Source organism: Cornus florida, unplaced genomic scaffold, assembly GCF_030987335.1.
Source record: "Cornus florida cultivar Cherokee Brave unplaced genomic scaffold, ASM3098733v1 CherokeeBrave_3.0.0_Hap2_Chr09, whole genome shotgun sequence".
Lineage (NCBI taxonomy): Eukaryota > Viridiplantae > Streptophyta > Magnoliopsida > Cornales > Cornaceae > Cornus > Cornus florida.
In genome coordinates this window covers 67,161,065-67,184,455 of record NW_026775579.1, presented here as the reverse complement: position 1 = coordinate 67,184,455, position 23,391 = coordinate 67,161,065, and the positions used below count along the sequence as shown (strand labels likewise).

Genomic DNA, 23,391 nt, shown 5'->3' with positions numbered 1-23,391 from the left:
AAATTTCTTTGATTATCATCAAATTTGTTCCCTTTAAATTGTTTGTTCATTCAAAATTCATGTTGTTTACATGTGTTTGAATTCCTGTTATATCAATCAATTTTTGTTGATTCATTGATTCATGTTTTGTTGCTCGGAAACTGAAAAAAAAGCTCGGCATGTGTTGGTGTCTCTATCTCTTTGTGTTTGTTTATGATCCTTCTCCTACTCAATTACGTACTGCAATTTGTTAGTTTATGATCATTCTCCTACTCAATTACGTATTGCAATTTGTTAGTTTATGATCCTTCTCCTACTCAATTAGGTACTGCAATTTGTTAGAATTTTACGTATAACATAAGCATGAAATAAATTACTTACTGGAATTTTATGTATAATATAAAACTACATAGTCCTTGAATTACTCTATTTAGTAGGCTTAAAATTTTACGTATAACATAAGTACCAAACAAACAAACTCCATAATTTTATTGTACAACGTAAGCTTAAATGTTATGCACAAAAATATTTACATAAAAAAAATAAAAAATAAAAAATAAAAAATAAAAAATAAAAAAAAAACCTAAATATAATACAAATAATTAAACAAAGATCTTACTTATCGAGCTAATGGTATAAAAATAAAATAATTTTATTGTACTTCTTTTTACAAGTCAGTCAAACAGTCACTAGCGTTATTTTAGCGGGTGTTTCAGGGTGTCGTGCAACCGATGGAGATGGAGAACAAGTATCCTAAGATGAGAAAGGGAATCTCACGGAAACCAAAACTATCCCACTCAAATCAGAATAAGCACACCACAACCCCATTGATTTTTTCTCATCAGAATAAAAACATTATCCACATTTTCACATTAACACAAATTACGAATTAGATAAAAATAAAAATTGTAAAAGTTTCACATTTCTTCATTGATGCCCATAGAAATACAGACAGAGAGAGAGAGAGAGAGAGAGAGAGAGAGAGTTGAGGATGTCCATGTTGGATCCACATAAAAGAAAAAGTCTTACAAAACTTTGTCCCATCAGCATACCAAAAAAAAAACACAAACCCCCCCCCCACCACATATACACACACATACATACATATATATATATATAAGTGGGCGAAAAGCTAAAAATCTAGACGGCGGCCACAGTCTCACCTTTGGTGGAGACCACTTCCGATCCGGCAGCCTTGGACGTAGATTCTTTCTTGGATGCTAATGAACACTTCTTCTCTTTCCTCTCATCTTGATTCATCTGTTGTTGTCTACACTCTTGACTGCAAAACGCACTGTCGCCTCTGTAAATTCAACACCAAATTAATTGAGTTCTTCAATCCAATTCATCAAATTGCTATATACAATATCAATTCGAATAAATTTTTTAAAAATTGGGTTCTACCCAGATCAAACAAATTATGATTTTTTATGTCGGATTTTTAAGGATCAATAGCGACTAACGGTAAGGTTACTCCGACACGAAAATTACCAATTCAAAATTGGTAACAGTCTCTTCATGCAAAAATAAGACTGCATATATCTAATACCCGAGTACTCCATTTGGCAATCACAAAAGGTCATTTGTGAATCAAACTGTGAATGTGAAGTTCAGAGAGCTGGGTTTTTTTAGCGAACATTTATTTTCTAGCAAAAAGAGAGGTAATTAATTGCACTTGAAAAAAAAAAAATCCCAAAAAACGAAGCATGGAATGATATTCAAGGTGAAATTTGTTCAAATCTCAAATCAATATCACACCAATTCTAATTTCAAGACGAGAATTTTGTTGAATTTGTTGAAAAGAATTTTTAACTTCAAAAATCCACCGATTTTAAAAAGTGCGAGGGAGTAAAAAAAAAAAAAAAAGTGTGTGTATATACAAAATGAATTATCAAATATTTGTTCTCACCAATCAAAAAAAGACATCTTTGATGCGTACTAATTCAGAACACAGATCAAATCCAGGAAAAATAAACTTCAAAATTACTGGAATGATATCATTTGATAAGAAAATTTTAAAGAACATATATTAATATATACATATACATATATATATAGAAGGAGAGAGTGTATGTACCTGTACATGTAGATGTCACGACCGGGAACCAAACGGCGTTTACAGAGGGAGCAAGTTCTCAAGAAGTTGGGGGTCTGGGTAAAATCTGCGGAACTGCGCCGGTGATTCCGAGGTGAAACGGTGGCGTTCCAGAACCGTTGATCTGAACCGTCCGTTGGTCTGAGTGGGCCACTCTTGAAGGGGTTGTGAGGATCAGACGGCTGAGGAGAAGTGACCCCTCCTATGTTGTCTAGATCCAAGGTGAACTCCGTCATGCTGGTGGTCCTCTTGATCGGCGGACGCGGCCTCTTCCCCAACGACATTTTCTCTCTCTCCTTTCTCTAACGCCGGAGATTATAGATTCTAGAGAGAGAAAGAGAAATAATTTTAGAGTGAGAGTGGGGAGGGGAGGTGTATGGAAAGAAAAACGACGAGGGAGATTGTGTAAGGAGCGAACATGGGCATCTACATGACCTTTAATAAGAGCCACCACCGTCACTTTTTTGATGTGTTCTTCTTGTTGTTTTTGTTTTTTTTTTTTTATCTTTCTTTTTGATCTTCTTGTGTCACACTGACCTACCCCCTTGGACTTGTAAATATATGAATGGTCATTCGTAGGTTAGTTACCTAGTCTATTAAAATAGTAATGAAAGACTTCATGTGATAATAAAAGTGAGTGTGATTTTCAACATTTAATGTGTTGTATTGTTATTTTTAGTTGTCTCTTCTTGGTTAGGTGTTACCAGATTATGAATTCCTTGCAATTTTTTATTTCCCTCGTCGCATTCTAAAATAAATAATTGAATAAATTACACTGTTGACAAAAAAAAAATTCTTTTGTTTCAAAGATAACACTCACATTTCGTTTGAAATTTATTTAAAGCTTAATTTTGCCCTCAAAAAGCTTGAACAAAAAGATATTTTACGGTATAATTATTATTTCACCTTTTTGGTATAATTATTTTGGGTAAATTACACTTATTTTTCCTTTAGAATGCTTAAATAATGGGAAGCCGGTGTTATTTTTTAAATCATAGAAAAGGTCTTTGTTATTTAAGCATTCTAAAGGAAAAATAAGCATAATTTACCCAAAATAATTGAGGGGGCCATTGATTTTATTTTATTTTACTTTTAAGTAGTTATATGTTCTTCCAAAGTCCAAAATCGAATAAGAGAGGTTGGTGGACTCCCGCAATATCTTATTTTTCGTTAGATATTTTGGAATTATGTAGTCGCTAATGACAAGCTGCCACATAATCAAAAAACTAAATAAAATTGACACATTTAATTAAACAGATGACTATCTAATAATTCTTGATAATTACAAATCCCTTTTTTGTTCCATTTAGATTTTTTAGGGAAAATCTTTTTTTTTTCTTTTTCTTTTTCTTTTCTTTCTTTTTTTTTTTTTTTTTTCAAAGAAAAACATATCTAGAGTTTGGTTCACTTTCGGTTTACTTTTTGGTCTCCATACATATGGTAAGACTTAAATTATTAAAGGTGAAAGTTATTGTCGCATGATGGAGAAGTCTTCGGGTGCACCTAAAAGTAAGGTTGGGTTGGAGTCAATTCTTTAGAGATATCTCTGGCGGCATGTTAAAATAATTTTTTTTTGTGTAAAATATACACTGTTATGTATGATGTGTAATTTTTTTTATCTCTAATACTCTGTTAAGAAACACTGTCATACATTATCAATGTCTAAAATTATTATATATTTTACACAACTTTTTTACACAGCCAAATTAACATTTTTTTTCTTCCTCCCTCCTCATTCTATTAACAAATCAACCTTATATTTAGTAAGTTCGTAAAAATTATGTGAGATCCATGCATGACATTTGTTAGTTATTATTAGGAGATATATTTTTACACAAACTGTATAAAACAAACGCTGAAGTTAAAAACTAAATGATCCAAAATTTTTGTATAAATATATTATGACATATCAAATTTACCAAAAAAATATATATATATACACAACGGTTTGAGATGCTCCTATAATTGAAAATATATAATCTTCTACTCTAAATTTAGCAAGTTTAACTCTTAATTATGTCATGTAATTGTTACTATGCATTCTCTAAACTTTTCTAAGAAGATTAAACAATATTTAATTTTGTGTAAAATTGTTGTATATTTTATATAACCTTTTACACAGTCATATCAGCATATTTCCTTTCTTCTTCATTTTTTTCATTCCATTAAAAAATCAACCCTGTATTAAATAGATTTGTAAAAATTATATGAGATCCAGGCATGACACTGGTTGGTTGTTATTGGGAGATATATTTTTACACAAAAAGGTATAAAACAACCACTGGAGTTAAAAATAAATAATCCAATTTTTTTTTTTTTTTTTTTGTAAATATATCATGACACATCAAATTTATACAAATATATATATACACACACACACAACAGTTGGAGATGCTCTAACCCACAAAGAAAATGTAATAGTGGGTCCAAATTATTTTTATCCTTATATCAACTTTTCTTTTTCTTTTATTTATTTATTATTTTTTTTTTTTTTGTGTCTCTTATCCTCATTACACACATATATACCAACAGTAACTAACCATTATGGTGGGAATTGGTGAAACTTTTTATATATTTTCTAAGACTGCTATTAACTTCTTCTTACTTCTTTTTTATTCCTTGCATATTTTTCCTCCACTCTCATTTTTTTTAATTTAATTTTTCTCTTCTCCATCCAGTACTCGTTACAATTTATAATTTTACTATCTCACTCTATCAGAAAATTTTGAATACATTTTTATTATATTGAAGAATTTGTTGGAGCATTGCATCAAATTCTTCAAAATCATTTTTTTATTGTTCTATAACTTAAATTATTTTACACTTTTATTAATTTTTTTTAATCATAAATTATATATTTTGCTTGTGAGTTGTCATTACTTTTATTTATATTATTCAATGTGTCTTCTAAAAAGCACAAGCCAATTAATTAATAATTAAACTAGAGATCCGGGTAAAAAAATCAATACTATTGTAAAAAAAAAATCACGAAACAACTAATAAGCATATTAAGCATATTTACTAATACAAACATATGAGTAAATTCAATTATAGATCACTTTATTTTTTTCACCTAACATCTCAAATTATATGGAGCGGCCCCTAAAAATATTATATTGGATGGTGAATGCAAGGGAGTTTAATGGTAAGATTGAGGATGAACATAGGACTTATGGTCAATTAGTGGTGATGAATCCCCCATGGTAGAAATGGGTTGTCCAAGAAAATGATTATGGAGAGAGAGATATGCTAATTGATTGATTGGATAGCGAGAAAGGAAGGAAAAAGGCAGAAGAAAAGCTCCAAATGTTGCATGCATACTTTATGCTTCGAAATCAATTTTATCGTTTTGTTATCATAATTAGCAAGTTAAAAATCTAATTAGTATAAGAAGTGCTACTAATGTCCAAATTTTGTATAGTTAGAACAGCATGAATCAATTAAAAAATCATTGAAATATTAAAATAATTGTATCTCCATTTTAGTTTTAAAAATTTTATGTTGTGTTTGGTGTACAAAAATGAAATGAAATACAAGTGGGAATAAAATAAAATATGTAGGAATGGAATGATAATAACCATTCTAGTATTTGGTTGGATCAATTTAAAATTTAGAATGAAATAAATTTCAAATTGAGTTCTCCAAAATATCACTCTTAGTAACAAATAAATTAAATTAATAAAATGATATTTTTCAATAATTTTTTAAAAATAAATGGTGGCAATGGCGGTGGTGGATGGTGGCGATGATAGTGGTGGAGATGGAAAGCGGTAGTAGTATAGATAGTGATGTTGGAAGGCGGCAGCAGTGGCGATGGCGTCAATGGTGGAAGGCAGCAGTAGGGTTGATGGAAGGCGGTGACAGTAGTGTGATGGTGGTGGTGGAAGGAGATAGTGGTGTAGGTGGCAGTGGTAAAAGCCAATAGAGGTAATTGCATGTGGTGGTGGTGGAAGGCAGTGGAGGTGGAGGTGGAAGGCGGTGACAATGGTTGTGGTGGTGGCAATAGTGGAAGGCAATGGCGATGATGGTGGTGAAAGGAAGTGGTGGTGGAAGGTGGTGGTGGTGGTGGAAGGCAGTGGTGGTAGTGAAAGGCGGCGGCGGTGGTGATGGAAAGTGGCGGTGGCGGTGGAAGGCGATAGCGGGGTGAAAGGCAGTGGCAGTGGCAGTGGCAGTAGCGGTGGTGAAAGGCAGTGGTGGTGGTGGAAGGTGGTGTCATTAGTGGTGGTGGTGGTGGTGGTGGTAATAGTGGAAGGTAGTGGTGGTGGCGACGTGGTGGAAGGTGGTGGCGGTGCAGGTGGTGAAAGGCAATGGTAGTAGTGGAAGCGATAGGCGGTGGTAAAACTCGGTGGCGGCGGTGGTGGTGGTGAAAGGCGGAGGTGGTTATGGTGGAAGGTAGTGGTGGTTTTTAGACTTGAAATATGAGGGTTTTTGGAAAGTTGATTTGAAAAAAAAAAAAAAAAAAAAAAAAAAAAAAAAAAAAAAAAAAAAAACGTGGGAATGAAATGGCTATTGCATATGTTTAATTGTGAAATAAATTTTTATTCTTAAGAATGGATTTTTATTCAAATGGAATGACCATTCTTACTTTAAATTGCATACTAAACAAATGAATGATTGAAATGAGCATTTTATTTCATTTTATTTCATTCTTACATACCAACGTAGCATAATTAATACTTTAATTTGTAAGCCCTTTTCGAAAGTAGCCATTGAGGTGCTAGAATATTAATAAATTTTCAATTGGTTGCCTTTCCTTGCATCACTCTAGGGCTAATTCATTTTAAATACAAACTGAAAGACAATTACGACATATCTGTAATTAAAATGCTATAATTTATTTATTTATTTTTGTTTCATAGTCCACCACTAGACACGAGCAGACCATCTGTCCCACATATACTAAGTAATTATTTAAGAAAATACGAACTCCTAATTTCTAGGATAGGGGGTGATGCATCTATGTATGCTCCTCTGATTTTTTTTTTTAATTATTAATATGCCTTATTAAATTATTCATTTTCAATTATATACCCCTAAAATATTACTATTGTGCCTCTAAAATTACTAAAAAATATCATTCTTGCCCCCCCTCAATGGTCTGAGTCCGTCCTTGGAGGTGATGTTTTTGTCATTAAACCCTTTCATTCGCTTGATAATTTTTTTTTTTTTCTAACAAAGGTTAGTAGTTAGTTGGAGAATTGCAAAAGTTCTTTTCTGTTTCATATATATATATATATATATTTTGGTGTGGCATAAATGGAGAATTCAATCTCATAAACTAAGAGTTATTTGCAACCTTTGAAAAATACAATCTCGTCCTTAAAAGAGAATTAAGCACATGGACGCATGTGTGTGTGTGAGCACAGCAAGCATTAGTGAAAAATCTGAAAATGCATTCATACATGTATATATATATGTGTATGTGTACATATGTATATATATGTGTATGTGTATAGAAAGAGAGAAGGAAACCAATTAATACATAATGGAATCTACAGTCAAAAACCTTAGATGACCAGCTGGAATGGTTGAGTAGATGTGCTCGTGTGGAGAGCTATTTTCGGGACTTGGCTTACACTGCTACGCATTTAATTATATCTCAAGGTCCACCAAACAAGTTATTGTCTGCCAACTTGCTGCCAAATATATCACAAATTATTATTATTATTATTATTTTATAAAAAAAATCTATGGATTTGTAATTTTGTAACAGAGTGTTGTAATTAAATTAGCAAGGGAATCCAAGTGATGATCCACTGTCAGCCAAGCGGGTCCAAGTGTGGTCCAAAATCAGTGTCAGTACTGTACGCACCATAGAAAGCAAATATATTTGGCCTCTCACTTGAAGAGTGTGGCCCACCACGTAGTGCTAGAGTTAAAAAGATAGTTTAATTGACGGTTTACGTCCAATAATTATAATAAATTACTAATTTTACTATTTTAATTGATTAATTATATAATAAATAAAGAAGTAAAATTCTTATTTAATTATATTTAGTATAAATAATTAATTAAAAATTATTCGGTTAGGTAATTTACTGTAGTGGAGTCCCCACTTAATTATATTTAGTATAAATAATTAATTAAAAATTATTCGGTTGAGTAATTCACTACAAATGTTCGGTGTGAGTATCATTATTCTTTTACTAAAATGTAAATTGCACTCACACCCACGTGTTTGTGTTAAAGATAGTTACAACCCATATACTTTTTAACAATAATATTTTGAAAGTTTGGTAAATTTAATAATGACATTCCAAATTAAGGTTAAAGTATCTTATTACTCATTGACTTATAAACTAACTTATTTGAATTATGAATTTATCATTTTAACCGGACAAAATTAACCTCATCTTCAAGTCACAAAATTTGAAACCCAAACTTCATTGCTACCACCACTTACAACCACCACCATTAATGCCAAAACCCACTGCCGAGAACAAAATAACCGCTGTCGAGTCCTCCAGCTTTGCGTCATTGAGTCCCACTCCAACACCCAGTCGCTGAAACCGATCCATAGTTGCTCTTATCGCTACCTCTATTAGACTATCGACATTATCGTTTTCATCGGCGTCCTTTTTGCAGCTGACCGACGTCATCACACCAGATAACGAGGTCGAAAGGGTTTTCAGCACCATTAAAAAGCCCTTGCAAGACCAAGATCTCAAGCGTTAAGGTATCTTCCCTTTTCCACCACCGTTGTCGACACTTTGTTCACCCTTAAAGCCTCCGAAGACCTACCATCTTCGCCGACAACTTCACCGACTTCCTAAAGGCATTCTCCTAGTCGACAATACCAACATCAACCTTACCCTCTAACCAACATAATAACATCATGCACAGCTTCGCTATTCGATGGTAAAAGAAATTGTTCACCACTAAATCATTGTTCCCACTTACAAAGCCATAACCATATCAATAGTAATCACAAACAAGACATAGTTGTTACCACGGAGAAATATGTGATTTGGATTGTTAGGAGCATAGTCTAATTCAAGTTTGGACCATTTTGGTATAAGCTTAACCCTAGATTTCAGTTGCAATTTAGAATTTGAAATTCTAAATCGGGCGAGATTAAACAGGTTTGTGAAAGAAGATTTAGATGAAAATAGAGGTGTTAGGGTCTATTTGATGTCCTTGATTACGACACGTCGGTGAATGAAGGGATAACGGCCGCGACTGACTCTCCGGGCTGCCAAAAGGATACGATGGGAATAGTTGTGGTGATTGTGAAACACAATGGTGGTGTTGGAGTTGGTTATGGTGGTTGGCAGTAATTGTCCAAAAAGTATCTAAGTTGTAACTACTTATCTTTAACCTAAACCTGGGAGGTGTGAGTGCAATTTACCCTTTACTAAAATAAAAGGGTAAACTACACTGACAATGCCTGAAATTTTTCATATTAACAGTTATATATAAGTTAAGCCTTTTTTGAACAATGTCACACCCTCATGTTTGATAAAGTCAATAAAGACATCTCAAATGATTACATGCCATATCTAACATATAGTGAATTGACATTATTGTCCTTTAACTTATTATTTGTCTATTTAAATAATGGAATTACCTTTTAAACCTTTACAATAAATTTTATTGGACCAAACTAACCCTCAGTATCAGTGGAACCCTCTCTTCTCACCATCCATTTTGACCCCCTATTTCTATATCACATTTTAATTACAAATTCTCCACCTCCTACCAGCACCACCCTAGAGCCACGACCACCACCTCTCGTCACCACCCTCCAACCATGGTGACCACCTCTCAACCTCCATTTGCAAGAGTTGTATTGTGCAATGCACCCTCAATGTCCTTGCATCATGTGACAGCCAGAATCATAATTAATCGAACAAATTTGATGCCTTGTGGGATTTGGCAAATCTTCATAAAACACATACCAAGGTAATGGCGGCAAGTATGCCAAAACTTGAGAAGAAAATTGTCTTGCCTCTACATTATTCTCTATCAACAACATATTTGGAATCCACGTAATTAACATTTGAAGACTATTAATCATCTCGAGAAGATCATTTAAAAGACCCAAAACCTTCAATTGAAGAGACATACAACAATTTTGCAATGAAGACAAAGGAGTTTCGACACATCTCACCGTAAAAAATGGGGGTAGAACATAAAATAACTCTCTAAAAAATCTCTCCTCTCCACCTCATCTTATCCAACCTCTGTCGCCGTCGCTGCCGCCGCAACCTTTTTTTCTCCATTTCACTCAACCATTGGAAATTGTCCAATAGATTTAAAAAAAAGAAAAGAAAAGAAACAACAATCACACTCACAAATATAACACTAAACCACTTACAACAATAACAATTACAACAAAGAAATGAGAGAGAAAATCGCGTCAAAATCAGAAAAGAAAACCAAGAAAGCAACAAAAATCAACAGAATCAGAGAATTTCTCAACAGGTTAGGCTGAAAGAAAAGGGGAATTCGAGGCTGTGAAGTAGGGTTATACCATATTGAAAGCGAACCGAATTTGGGTATGCCGATTTCGATAGAAAGTACATGATTGGAAAATTATTGGGGCATAGTCACAAGGCGATTGATAAGTGCCAAAAGATGCATATCTTAGTCCTTACTCTAGCATTTGTTAGCACCTTATCTTTATTATTCTTTTTAGTTCTTATTTGATTTATTGTGGATTTTAGGTTCCTAGAGCTAAAATGGGTTTATTCCAATGCATTGAAGTTTTTGGGAAAGTCAACCAAATATCAGCGAGAAAGGGGCAGTTGAAAAGATCAGAAAAATTCACAGTGCAGGAAAATATGGTCGATCGCAAGGATTGTAATACCCCTAATTTTAAAAGGATAGTCTCGGTATTTATTTATTTGTTTTAATTGTATTTTTAATTATTTAATTAATTATTTGACTACTTTCTTATTTGTTTAATTGAATTAGGTATTACTTGATTATTTGATTATGTGTCTATGTATTATTTGAATTTGTCTATGTGTTAATTGTTTAATTAGGTTATGTGCTTAAATGTTATTTTGATTAATTGTAAATTAAACGTTTTCTTTTCTTTTATTATTTTATTTTATTTTTCTTTTATGGTTATGGTTAGTAGTAATGGGCCAACCAATTGGTCCCATGGACTACTTGGATAGGAGGTTGGATGTGTATGGATTATTACCCATGAATAGTTGTGTATGTATATATATAGATATATATTATATACATATATAAAAAAGGAAAGTAATTTATTAATTACTTTTATGGTAACTTGAGTAGTAATATTTAATCTGATATATACGTTTTATATTTAAATAATAAAAATATACATAGATTTGAGATGTGTTATGTTTCAACTTACTTTATAATATTATGGTAACTTAAGTATTATTGGATAATCCATTAATAAATAATGGAATGTGTATAATTTATTTATTTAATAAACATATACATAAATTATATACGTAACATATTTTACTTACCTTTTTAATATATATATAAAAGGGAAAGTAATTTACTAATTACTTATATGGTAACTTGGGTAGTAATATTTAATCTGATGTATATGTATTATAATTAAATAATAAAAATATACATAGATTTGATACGTGTTATGTTTTAAATTGCTTTATAATATTATGGTAACTTAAGTATTATTGGATAATCCATTAATAAATAATGGAATGTGTATAATTTATTTATCTAATAAACATATACATAAATTATATACATAACATATTTTACTTACCTTTTTAATATTTTAATATATATTTTTTTAAGTTGACTTGGATTGGAAAAAGGGTTAGGTTTATTTTATTTAGCCTATAAATATATAGCTATAGGTTGTAAAAGGGGGTTAGAAATATTCACGTGATATATTCTAGAGAGAGAGAGAGAGAGTTAGAGAGGGAAGGAGGAAAAAAATCCTGTAGAGAGAAGATCAAGGAAGAAGAAGTTTAACTTTCGATCCGAAAGTTTAAGGCAAGTTCTTATGGTATCTCTTTCCCTTTGATTCGTGTTTCTATGCATGCCTAGGAAATTTCAGAATTTATTAAACACATAAAATTAAATAATTATGCATGTTTAATTGGATTAGAATATAGGTTTTATGAAATTGGTTCATATCTGTTCTTGTGTTATGAATTGATGAATGCATGATTTTGATTTGATTTTCGGTGTGAATTTTTATATATTTACATTATGTATTTTTCATATCTGTGGAATGATGGAACGCAGAAACATGTCTAGGATTCCTGAACATTAAATAGGAACTAGGTTTGGGTTTAAATAAATTTAAATAGACTCAATCATAATAATGTTTGCTATTTGAATGTTTTAAACAAACAAATGGATTTAATCTTTTAAAATGTTTTAGCAATTAAGATTAAATGTGTAGGATAAATTGGATATGGAGAATGTTTATTTGACGGTATAATAAAATATCATCATGTATAAGATTCAGTTTGTGTAGGACATATGATATAGGAAGCTTAAATAAATAATAAGTCATCCCTATTTTGTGATAACTTGATATCATATTATCATAATTATTTCTGGATTGTTTGATGTATTTCCTTAATCGTTACATCAATTGTTGAATTGTGTGATTTAACACACGGGTATGGGACGGTGGCATTCTAGGGACGGATTAACTTATCAGTTAAGTCCTACCTATTTTATATAAGGAAATGGATTAACTAAAATGTAAAGTCCTACTTATATTCAAGTCAGGTCAGCTGAACAAGTTGAATGACTTATGGAGGGTTAATTTATTATATAAGGGAATAGATTAAGTAAAATGTTAAGTCCTACTTATATTCAAATCAGGTCAGCTGAATAAGTTGAATGACTTATGGAGGATTAATTTATACTAGATAGGATGGTTACTAGATTTTATATATATAAGTATGATGCCATGATATGAGCTTGAGTCTTAAGATCAGTAGTTAGGGCGCGTATATCGTCAGGGATGTGTAATTAGATATAGTATAGTTGTGTACCCTGGTAGGTCTAGGTACTCATGCCCACTATATGTGCATTTTGCATGTTGCTTACTATTCAGGTTGAGACAACCCTATAGTCTTGTGAGGTTCCTTTAGTGTGTGTGTGTGTGTGTGTGTGTGTGTGTGTGTGTATATATATATATATATATATATGGACTACTAGTTACTGTTGGATTGACTAGGATGTATACGTGTATTGGATCTCTATTTGGACTGTAGTAGAGTAGAACTTGTTTGTGGGCCTAACCCACCATTATTTTTCAGGTGTTCGTCAAGAGTAGAGGTTGTTCGTGCTAAGCAGGGATCAGTCTACTTCATTCTTCCGATGCTACATAGGAGTTCCTTTATGATTCAGTTTCCTGATTTAGATAGTTATTGTTGTCATTTGTTTAGTTTAAATTTTCTAGGGGTCCACACAGTATGGATTCCCGAGTTGTATTTTGGAGGATCAGTTGTATCAGTAGAGATTATTAATTAATGGAAATATATTCTGAGGTTTATTATTACATTATCATTTTAGTTTCTTGTCAGCATTTTATTTATTCTTCTTTATTCTTTTGTACTCTATGTTCGTTTATTATCAATTTGTTTTGATATCCTTGGGTATTCGGGCATGGGCTTGGCCAACCCGCATTCGGAAATCCGGGGGTATCACAGTTGGTATCAGAGCACTCCAGGTTCAAGTGTCCTTAGGAGTGTCTTTCGTTATGTGACTTCCGCGTTGCGTCTCTTAAAACTTAGAGCCCGTATTAGGATTCGTTGTACTCTATTTACAGTTTGTTAGGAGGAGCTTATGTCAATTATATTCTGTAGTCATAGAATGGTGGGCACTAAGAAAAGGATGGGTTCAACGCGAAAGCGATAAAAGCCCAAAGAAGTAAAGGAATTCGTTATCGATTTCGTTGCCAAAAGGCAGAGTTAGGGATCGATGGTTTAGGTGCGTTTGGCATTACTTTAAAAGTATAAGCCAAGGAAGGATTTAGGTGTACGTGATAGGTCATCGCATATCGGGGCCAACACGACTTCAGTTGATCTAAAAAAGGAGACAAGCGAGGAGTAGGAGCCGAAGAGGATCCTAATGGAGGAGATTTATGTGCATCCAATAGAGAGGGTACTAAATCTTGAAGATGGTGATCGCACCAGGTGATCTGAATTGCTAATAGTATAGCGAATGTTATTAGTAGAATTGGGGTTGATCAATCTACAAATAATTAAGCTTTCTTATCATCTTTAAAAGAGGTATATAAGAAGTATTGTTCAGGAGTTTGGGGATCGGATGTGTTCTTATCAGAACGAAATATATAATTTTTAAATCACATACAAGAGGGAATTGGTATTATGTTGTGACATTCTAATTTGCTTTATAAAACCAAGTTAGACAGTTTACATTCCGCATATAAGAAGGATGAGGGTTAATCCCTTGGTATTTGCTTAGACAAACATTTATGTTTTTAAGCTATATTTTAAAGGATATGTTTCGAGGTTGGATGATTATTTACGAAACTATAAAAGAAAATTTTGAAACAATCTAGTAAGGTTGATTTCAAAGGAGACTTTCTTTTCTAGAAAGAACGATGTCCTAAGTAGGAGTATATTTTGTTTTATTGTGTTTATCATATGTGTTTTATTTTTATTTTTGTTAATTACTCGGGATTTGGTATATGGTTTAGTTGGGGACATAAGTGTGTGATCAGCCAATTATTGTTTTAATAACATGGTATCATAGCGCTATTTACGCTAGATTTGTGAGCATACGGTCGTAAGATTTGGTAGATATACATAAATCTAGCCAATCTATTGGACTTGGACATGTGTTATTATGGTGTGTTTTGGGATGGGATAATTAAACCATCACTACGAGTCAAACAATCTAGAACGATTAGTTTGATATACTTTACGTTAGGTATGGATTCGTATCATATTACAACGCCATGATATTGGTGATTGTTAATGTTTCGGTATGCGTGAGGTAGTGGTAAATAAAGATCACTGTAATGCCATGATGATTTATCAGAGGTGCTGGATTTGCTGACCATCTTCTTAAAAATTTTAGAAGTTGTTACCAAGTCGGATGGAGGAATTAGTACTGGATTAAGTACTTATTGGAATGACACTGAGTGAGGATATGAGACTGAATAAATATTCATCAGTAAATTCTTAATCAAGAATTTATTCAAGAGGGTGTGTCATTAGGAGGAATTTGCCGGTGTTGCACAAGGAGAAGGAAACTAAGTCTTTTCATTTCCATAAATAATATGGAATTATTTTTTTAGTCACAATTTGCAACAATTAGCTATTGCAAGGAAATTGATGACTTATGTAGAGGATGGAAAGATTTCATATTCTTTTAAAGTTAGACAAAGAAGTCGGATTGTCATTAACTTGTCTTAAAGAAGTAGGGTGTGTCAAAGACAAGATGGTGAGATCAAACATTTATATAAAGATGAGGTGCATGGTATGTATGGAAAGGTCATAGTTTGTTAACTTTTGTTGAGTTAAAGTCATAATTGACTATTGATAAATGGAATTACTGATTGATTTTCAATATCGGCAAGTTTATCACGGATCAGTGGTTGATAAATTTAGTTACAGAATTCGCTTTTGAAGATGCTCCAATTTAAACGTTGGGTACAGACGAAAGCTGGGGGTACCAGACTAACGATACTTTCTATAAACAAATTGGATGGAGGATGCACGGATTGCGTTTCACAACTTTTAGTTCTTCATCTTGGTGGAAACATGATGCTTCACGATAGGCAGGAGAAGGGATATAGTGATTTCTCTCTAAGTCTAATATTTATTAGATAGTAGAGATGGACCATTAAAGATCATTAGATCTTTTGTAGCCATTTCTTATACTAAAGTGGAAATGAGAGAGCATTTTACAAATTTAGTTGCGGGATTTCTGATTTTACACAAGGGTCAGGATTCTGGATGGGATATTGGTTGACTTATACATTAGGTCAGCTTGATTCTTGTCTATTTCGAACTGGTAGGACTTCAGTTCATACGAATATAATGTATCACGAGATGGTTTAGATAGATTACAGTGGTGATTCACACTTTATATCAAGTTCCGTCTGGTGGAAGCAATGATGTAAATGGATGCTCTCAACAAACGATATAATATTTAAATCTTTCGGTTAGTTGTTGAGTTATCAGATGCATTTATAACAAGTGTAATAATAACACTTGTTATTACTATGGTAGTTGAGAATTTCAACTTTGAATATTGAAGCTGACCTTGGAGACGGTATTAGCTTACTCAGATGGAGTTTAAGGTACTCGAGGAGGATTTAGTAATTTCTGTAAATAGTGATATGACGATCGGGCGACTGAGCTGGAAAGTTTATAATTTTTCTCGGTGTGCTCAGACAGTTAGAAGATACATCATGACATCAAATGTCAATTTTGGTGAACAGATACGGATAAGGATGCATATATAATTGCCCTAAGTGTAAAACCTGCTACAAAGGTGGAAAGTTGATCATCGGATATCGTAGGAATCTTTAGCCACTTTCTATAACAAATATGGAAGTTGAACTAAACAGGTTTGACGGTCTGTGGGAAGGATCGACATTGATTTGGAATTTCAATTTTCCATATGGAATCCGAGTGGTAGATTAAGAAAGATCAATTGAGGACATAAATTTGAGTAATGCTTATTTTAGAACTTCATAGTAGTTCTATAGTTCAGTGATAGTGGTGTTATAGCATGTGGATGTCCATATTAGTGGATACAAAGTGCTATTTCAAAGGAGCTTTATGAAGATTTTGGAGTAGCAGCTCTACTTCATATATATAGACGGAGGAATTAATTGAGAGATTAAATTAGACCATAAAGGATATGTTTGAGGCGTATATCCTAGATTTTCCTGGACTGTTGGAAGTGTTTACTTCACTTGTCGGAATTTTGTCTGTGATATTGTTGGCACAAGGAGGTTAGTGTGACAACTTTGGAGGTTTTGTATCTTTCACAATGCATACCTCTCATTTGTTGGTTGGAAATGGAAGTAAGGGTTGTACAATCAAACCTCGACTTCATTTAAAAATATGTCGAAAAAAGATACTTCCCTTTGTATTGAACTGCGCGCGGTTGGGAGGCGACAGTGGGGTGTTGTAAATAGTTGAACTTGTATACTAGAGTTTTTCTATCAGGGAGTAGTTTGCTCGTTCTGTTTTCCATGTAGGAAGAAAGGTGATTTTTGGAGAAAGGTTAATTTGTCTTATTACATTGACTTTTAGTCGCCTCTGAATTGGCGTTACCAAATTATTAGCATTGATAGGAATTTGTGCGTATATTCTATGGCACTTGGAGGTATGTAGATCATTCACCTGTCGACATGGGAGGATTACGTTGTTATTTGATAAAACCTACGCATCGTATGATTATTGTGTTTCTTAAAATATAGGAACCCTGTATACCACTTGGTATATTGGAGTTAAGTGGAGCCCTTATAGTGAGGTTGCGTCTACTTAGGAATAGGAGGATATTTTTCGTTTACAGTTTCCAAGCATAATGGAAGAAAGTAAGGGCGAATTCCGAGAACAGAATTCCTTTTGTTAGGAAGGAATAATGTAATACGCTTAATTTTAAAAGGATAGTCTCGGTATTTATTTATTTGTTTTAATTGTATTTTTAATTATTTAATTGATTATTTGACTAATTGCTTATGTGTTTAATTTAATTAGGTATTACTTAATTATTTGATTATGTGTCTATGTATTATTTGTATTTGTCTATGTGTTAATTGTTTAATTAGATTATGTGCTTAAATGGTATTTTGCTTAATTGTAAATTAAACGTTTTCTTTTCTTTTATTATTTTATTTTATTTTTCTTTTATGGTTATGGTTAGTAGTAATAGGCCAACCAATTGGGTCCCATGGACTACTTGGATAGGAGGTTGGATGTGTATGGATTATTACCCATGGATAGTTATGTATGTATATATATAAATATATATTATATACGTATATAAAAAGGAAAGTAATTTATTAATTATTTTTATGGTAACTTGGGTAGTAATATTTAATCTGATGTATATGTTTTATATTTAAATAATAAAAATATACATAGATTTGAGATGTGTTATATTTTAATTTACTTTATAATATTATGGTAACTTAAGTATTATTGGATAATCCATTAATAAATAATAGAATGGGTATAATTTATTTATTTAATAAACATATATACAAATTATATACGTAACATATTTTACTTACCTTTTTAATATATATATATAAAAGGGAAAGTAATTTATTAATTACTTATATGGTAACTTGGGTAGTAATATTTAATCTGATGTATATGTTTTATATTTAAATAATAAAAATATACATAGATTTGATACGTGTTATGTTTTAAGTTACTTTATAATATTATGGTAACTTAAGTATTATTGGATAATCCATTAATAAATAATGGAATGTGTATAATTTATTTATTTAATAAATATATACATAAATTATATGCGTAACATATTTTACTTACCTTTTTAATATTTTAATATATATTTTTTTAAGTTGACTTGGATTGGAAAAAGGGTTAGAGTTATTTTATTTAGCCTATAAATATATAGCTATAGGTTGTAAAAGGGGGTTAGAAATATTCACTTGATATATTCTAGAGAGAGAGAGAGAGTTAGAGAAGGAATGAGGAAAAAAAAACTCTGTAGAGAAAAGATCAAGGAAGAAGAAGTTTAACTTTCGATTCGAAAGTTTAAGGCAAATTCTTATTCTATCTCTTTCTCTTTGATTCGTGTTTCTATACATGCCTAGGAAATTTCAAGATTTATTAAACACATAAAATTAAATAATTATGCATGTTTAATTGGATTAGAATATAGGTTTTATGAAATTGGTTCATATCTGTTCTTGTGTTGTGAATTGATGAATGCATGATTTTGATTTGATATCCGGTGTGAATTTTTATATATTTACATTATGTATTTTTCATATCTGTGGAATGATGGAACGTATAAACATGCCTAGGATTCCTGAACATTAAATAAGAACTAGGTTTGGGTTTAAATAAATTTAAATAGACTCAATCATAATGATGCTTGCTATTTGAATGTTTTAAACAAACGAATGGATTTAATATTTTAAAATGTTTTAGCAATTAAGATTAAATGTGTCGGATGAATTGGATATGGAGAATGCTTATTTGACGGTATAATAAAATATCATCATGTATAAGATTCAGTTTGTGTAGGACATATGATATAGGAAGCTTAAATAAATAATAAGTCATCCCTATTTTGTGATAACTTGATATCATATTATCATAATTATTTCTGGATTGTTCGATGTATTTCCTTAATCGTTACATCAATTGTTGAATTGTGTGATTTAATATACGGGTATGGGACAGTGGCATTCTAGGGACGGATTAACTTATCAGTTAAGTCCTACCTATTTTATATAAGGAAATGGATTAACTAAAATATTAAGTCCTACTTATATTCAAGTTAGGTCAGCTGAATAAGTTGAATGACTTATGGAGGATTAATTTATTATATAAGGGAATGGATTAACTAAAATGTTAAGTCCTACTTATATTCAAGTCAGGTCAGCTGAATAAGTTGAATGACTTATGGAGGATTAATTTATACTGGATAGGATGGTTACTGGATTTTATATATATAAGTATGATGCCATGATATAAGCTTGAGTCTCAAGATCAGTGGTTAGAGCGTGTATATCGTTAGGGATGTGTGTCTAGATATAGTGTAGTTGTGTGCCCTGGTAGATCTAGCTACTCATGCCCACTATATGTGCATTTTGCATGTTGCCTACTATTCAGGTTGAGACAACCCTATAGTCTAGTGAGGTTCCTTTAGTGTGTGTGTATATATATATATATATATATATATATATATATATATATATATACGGACTACTAGTTACTGTTGGATTGATTAGGATGTATATGTGTATCGGATCTCTACTTGGACTGTAGTAGAGTAGAACTTGTTTGTGGGCTTGACCCACCAATATTTTTCAGGTGTTCGTCAGGAGTAGAGGTTGTTCGTGCTAAGCAGGGATCAGTCTACTTCATTCTTCCGATGCTACATAGGAGTTCCTTTATGATTCAGTTTCCTGATTTAGACAATTATTATTGTCATTTGTTTAGTTTAAATTTTCTAGGGGTCCACACAGTATGGATTCCCGAGTTATATTTTGGAGGATCAGTTATATCAGAAGAGTTTATTAATTAATGAAAATATATTCTGAGGTTTATTATTAGATTATCATTTTAGTTTCTTGTCAGCATTTTATTTATTCTTCTTTATTCTTTTGTACTCTATGTTCGTTTATTATCAATTTGTTTTGATATCCTTGGGTATTCGTGCATGGGCCTGGCTAACCCGCATTCGGAAATCCGGGAGTATCACAAGGATCTACGATCGATCATATACAATCGGTCGTAGAAATATGCGATTGATCGTAAGTCGTGGCAGAATTTTTAAATGCAGATCTAATTTTTTGATCCGACCCAAGCCGTGGTGCATGCGATTACTGACCTTTGTGTACGTGAGCTGACTATTTTTAGAGTCCGAGAGTCAACTATAAATAAAGAAGAAAGGCCAATGTAAATGAGGATTGCACTTGGAATCAAATTTAGGGATCTTCTCTCTCTAAGGTTTGTTATCAAGTTGAAGAATAAGGTGATGTTGAGCTTGGAAATAGGGATTGAAGTCTTGAAGACCACATCCATCCTCTCTATGGCCGGCTAAATCTTCACTCAGGGCTTGGATGAGCCCTAAGCTTGTGTAATTGTATCACTTGTCTTTAAAATTTGGGGGTTTCTTATTTGTATATGATTGTTTGGTCTAGTGAACTCATACTTGGTTGTACCAAGCAATGAATTGTGGAATTCTTCCATTAATATTCAATTATCTATATGTTGTCTTAGGTGTAGTTGATTGTAGATTGATCTCTACATTGAATACTTTTTGTAATTGTGTTCAATGATGACCATGCAATAGTTTAAGTTGGATATAATTGCTATTAATTTGATAAATTATGCTTAGTTTTGATGAATTGTGCTACACCATTAGATTAATTGTAGTTAGGTAGACAATTCATGCTTGAGTTTGAAAGTTCATGCTTATTCATTACAATTGTAGTATTTGTTTGCTTCTTGATGTATGCTTGTAGTCATATCCTCAATATACAACTTGTTTTTCCAATTAATTGAAAGCATTTGGTGCAATTACAATAGCTTAGTGGTGAATTCCATGCCCTAAGTCTCTCTCATTCTTTCCTTAATTACTTCAATTTGATCATCAAAATACTCTTTCATTACATTTTTACTTAGTTTAATCTTAGCTTTAGTTCTAACTAAACCAATCACTATCATTTTGATCTCACGTCCATTGATGTTAAATTTAATTCAAGCCTAAATTCCTAATGTTTGACCACTACTCACTTTCCTATACCTAGTGGTAGCGGTGTATATAAATAGAAGGTTGTTTGCCTGAACTTTGTACCACTTTGTTAATCCATATCTAAATTGAAGAGAAACAAAGAAGCAATCAACGATGATTGCATTTTCTGGTGATGATGATATGCAGCGAAGGATAAGATTGGCTTGATGATGTCTTCACTAGCTTCACCGCCATCGATCGATGTTTTGTGCTCGTCATTCTCACTTACAACACTTGCTATGTCAATAACCTCTCAGCTGCCAACGATCTCAATAGATTTGGGATGTGTTTCTGTTAATCAACAAAACACAACTGTTCAAAATTTTCTAGGGTTCGAACAAAAATGATGAGTAGTCAAATTTGGCAGTGTTCAAAGTTGGTTTTAAAGTGAAAGTGCGCAAACAAGAAAGGTTTAAGCTTAGTGTTAATGATTATGGCTATTATGTTTTCAAATCACCAATTGTGTGTTTTTAGAGATGGTAGATGTGATCAAAGAGTTTCGATTGATGACTGAAATTATTTGCGGAAACCCAACTTTCTCTTTGGTTTCTCAAAAACTAGAAAATAAGAAAATAAAATAGAGAAAACTTTGAAATTATTTGTGGAAACCCAATAGACCTTTGTTGTCGTTGCCCCTACCAACAACTAAGATGAGAGCTTAAATAGAGAAATAATGGTTAATAATACATCATATGCGTCATTTATGTCTCCTGATATTTTAAATAATAAAACAATTAAATTATGAAAGATAATATCATATTTTTTCACCTTTTTAGGGTTGTTTGACTACAATTTCTGGCGGAGAGTATCATTGTTAAAAAAAGGTCCAACTTGTATATGACTGTTATTATGGCAAACCTCAAGGGGAGTTATTATAAATTATCCAAAATAAAAATACAAATAATTTAAGATGAAATTCCCTAACCTCCCCCGAGATTTGTCCAAATATCTCCAGCTGAAATTATTGTCAAAATAACCCTTGATGTCCAAATTTCTCTTACCACCCCTGACATTAGTCAGAGTTAAGTTTGTCAATAGAATATTTTATAAATGCCCAAGCTACCACTAAGTGAGAGAAAATGACTCAAATTACCCTATTGGTATACCAAATAACCATTTCAGCATAATTCAACATATTTGTTGTCAAACAAAGTATTCAAGAAATAATAAAATATAATGCTACAAAATAGACATTGTCTAATAATAATTCATCATTTGATTTATAAGCAAACCACTTATTTTAAATTTTAAAAAAAAAAAAAAAAAAAAAAAATTATCTTCAACTGTCCACAAAAAATTGTTTTCAACTCTACAAAAACAATCCAATAGGGTAGATATAAGAAATGGTAGTATTGTCCAATTAAATTTGGTTAAAATGGTCAATAGGTATTCTAACAAGGTCATTTGAGTCATTTTTTCTCATTTAATGGTAGTTTGGGGGCATTTATAAAATATTTCATTAATTAAGGTTAAGGGTGGTCCGAGAAATTTGGACAAACCTCAAAGGGTGTCAGTGGTTATTTTGACAAATCTTAAAGAAAGTTGGGGGCTATTTTGACAATAGTTTTAGCTGAGAGATATTTGGACAAATCTAAGTAAAGGTCATGGGTTATATTGACAATAGTTTTAGCTTTGAGATATTTGGACAAACCTCAGGGGAGGTTAGGGTATTTACCCAAAAATTTAAGGATAAGTTACATTTAGAGGTTTCATCAATATACACTGACATCCACCCTTATTTTCCAAATTACACTTACCTCCCCTTGAGATTTATATGTAAATAACATGTACCTGCTCTTCGTTAATGGTCACTGACGAAAATGTCTGTGTGAGCAATTTTGTAACTTTTAAATTCTAATTCTATCCTTGAAAGATATGTTTATTGAAATAAAATACTACAATATATA

General features: G+C 32.1%; 1 protein-coding gene across 1 annotated transcript; it reads right to left on the bottom strand.

Moving 5' to 3' along the window:
• Nucleotides 1-868: 868 nt before the first annotated feature.
• LOC132274206 (FCS-Like Zinc finger 6) lies at nucleotides 869-2,558 on the bottom strand. The gene is made up of 2 exons (XM_059775430.1): nucleotides 2,057-2,558; nucleotides 869-1,282 (listed from the first exon to the last, which is right to left on the bottom strand). Exons 1-2 carry the CDS (start codon nucleotides 2,356-2,358, stop codon nucleotides 1,120-1,122), a joined length of 465 nt encoding a protein of 154 aa, XP_059631413.1. The 5' UTR covers nucleotides 2,359-2,558; the 3' UTR covers nucleotides 869-1,119.
• Between the last annotated feature and the right edge of the window lie 20,833 nt (nucleotides 2,559-23,391).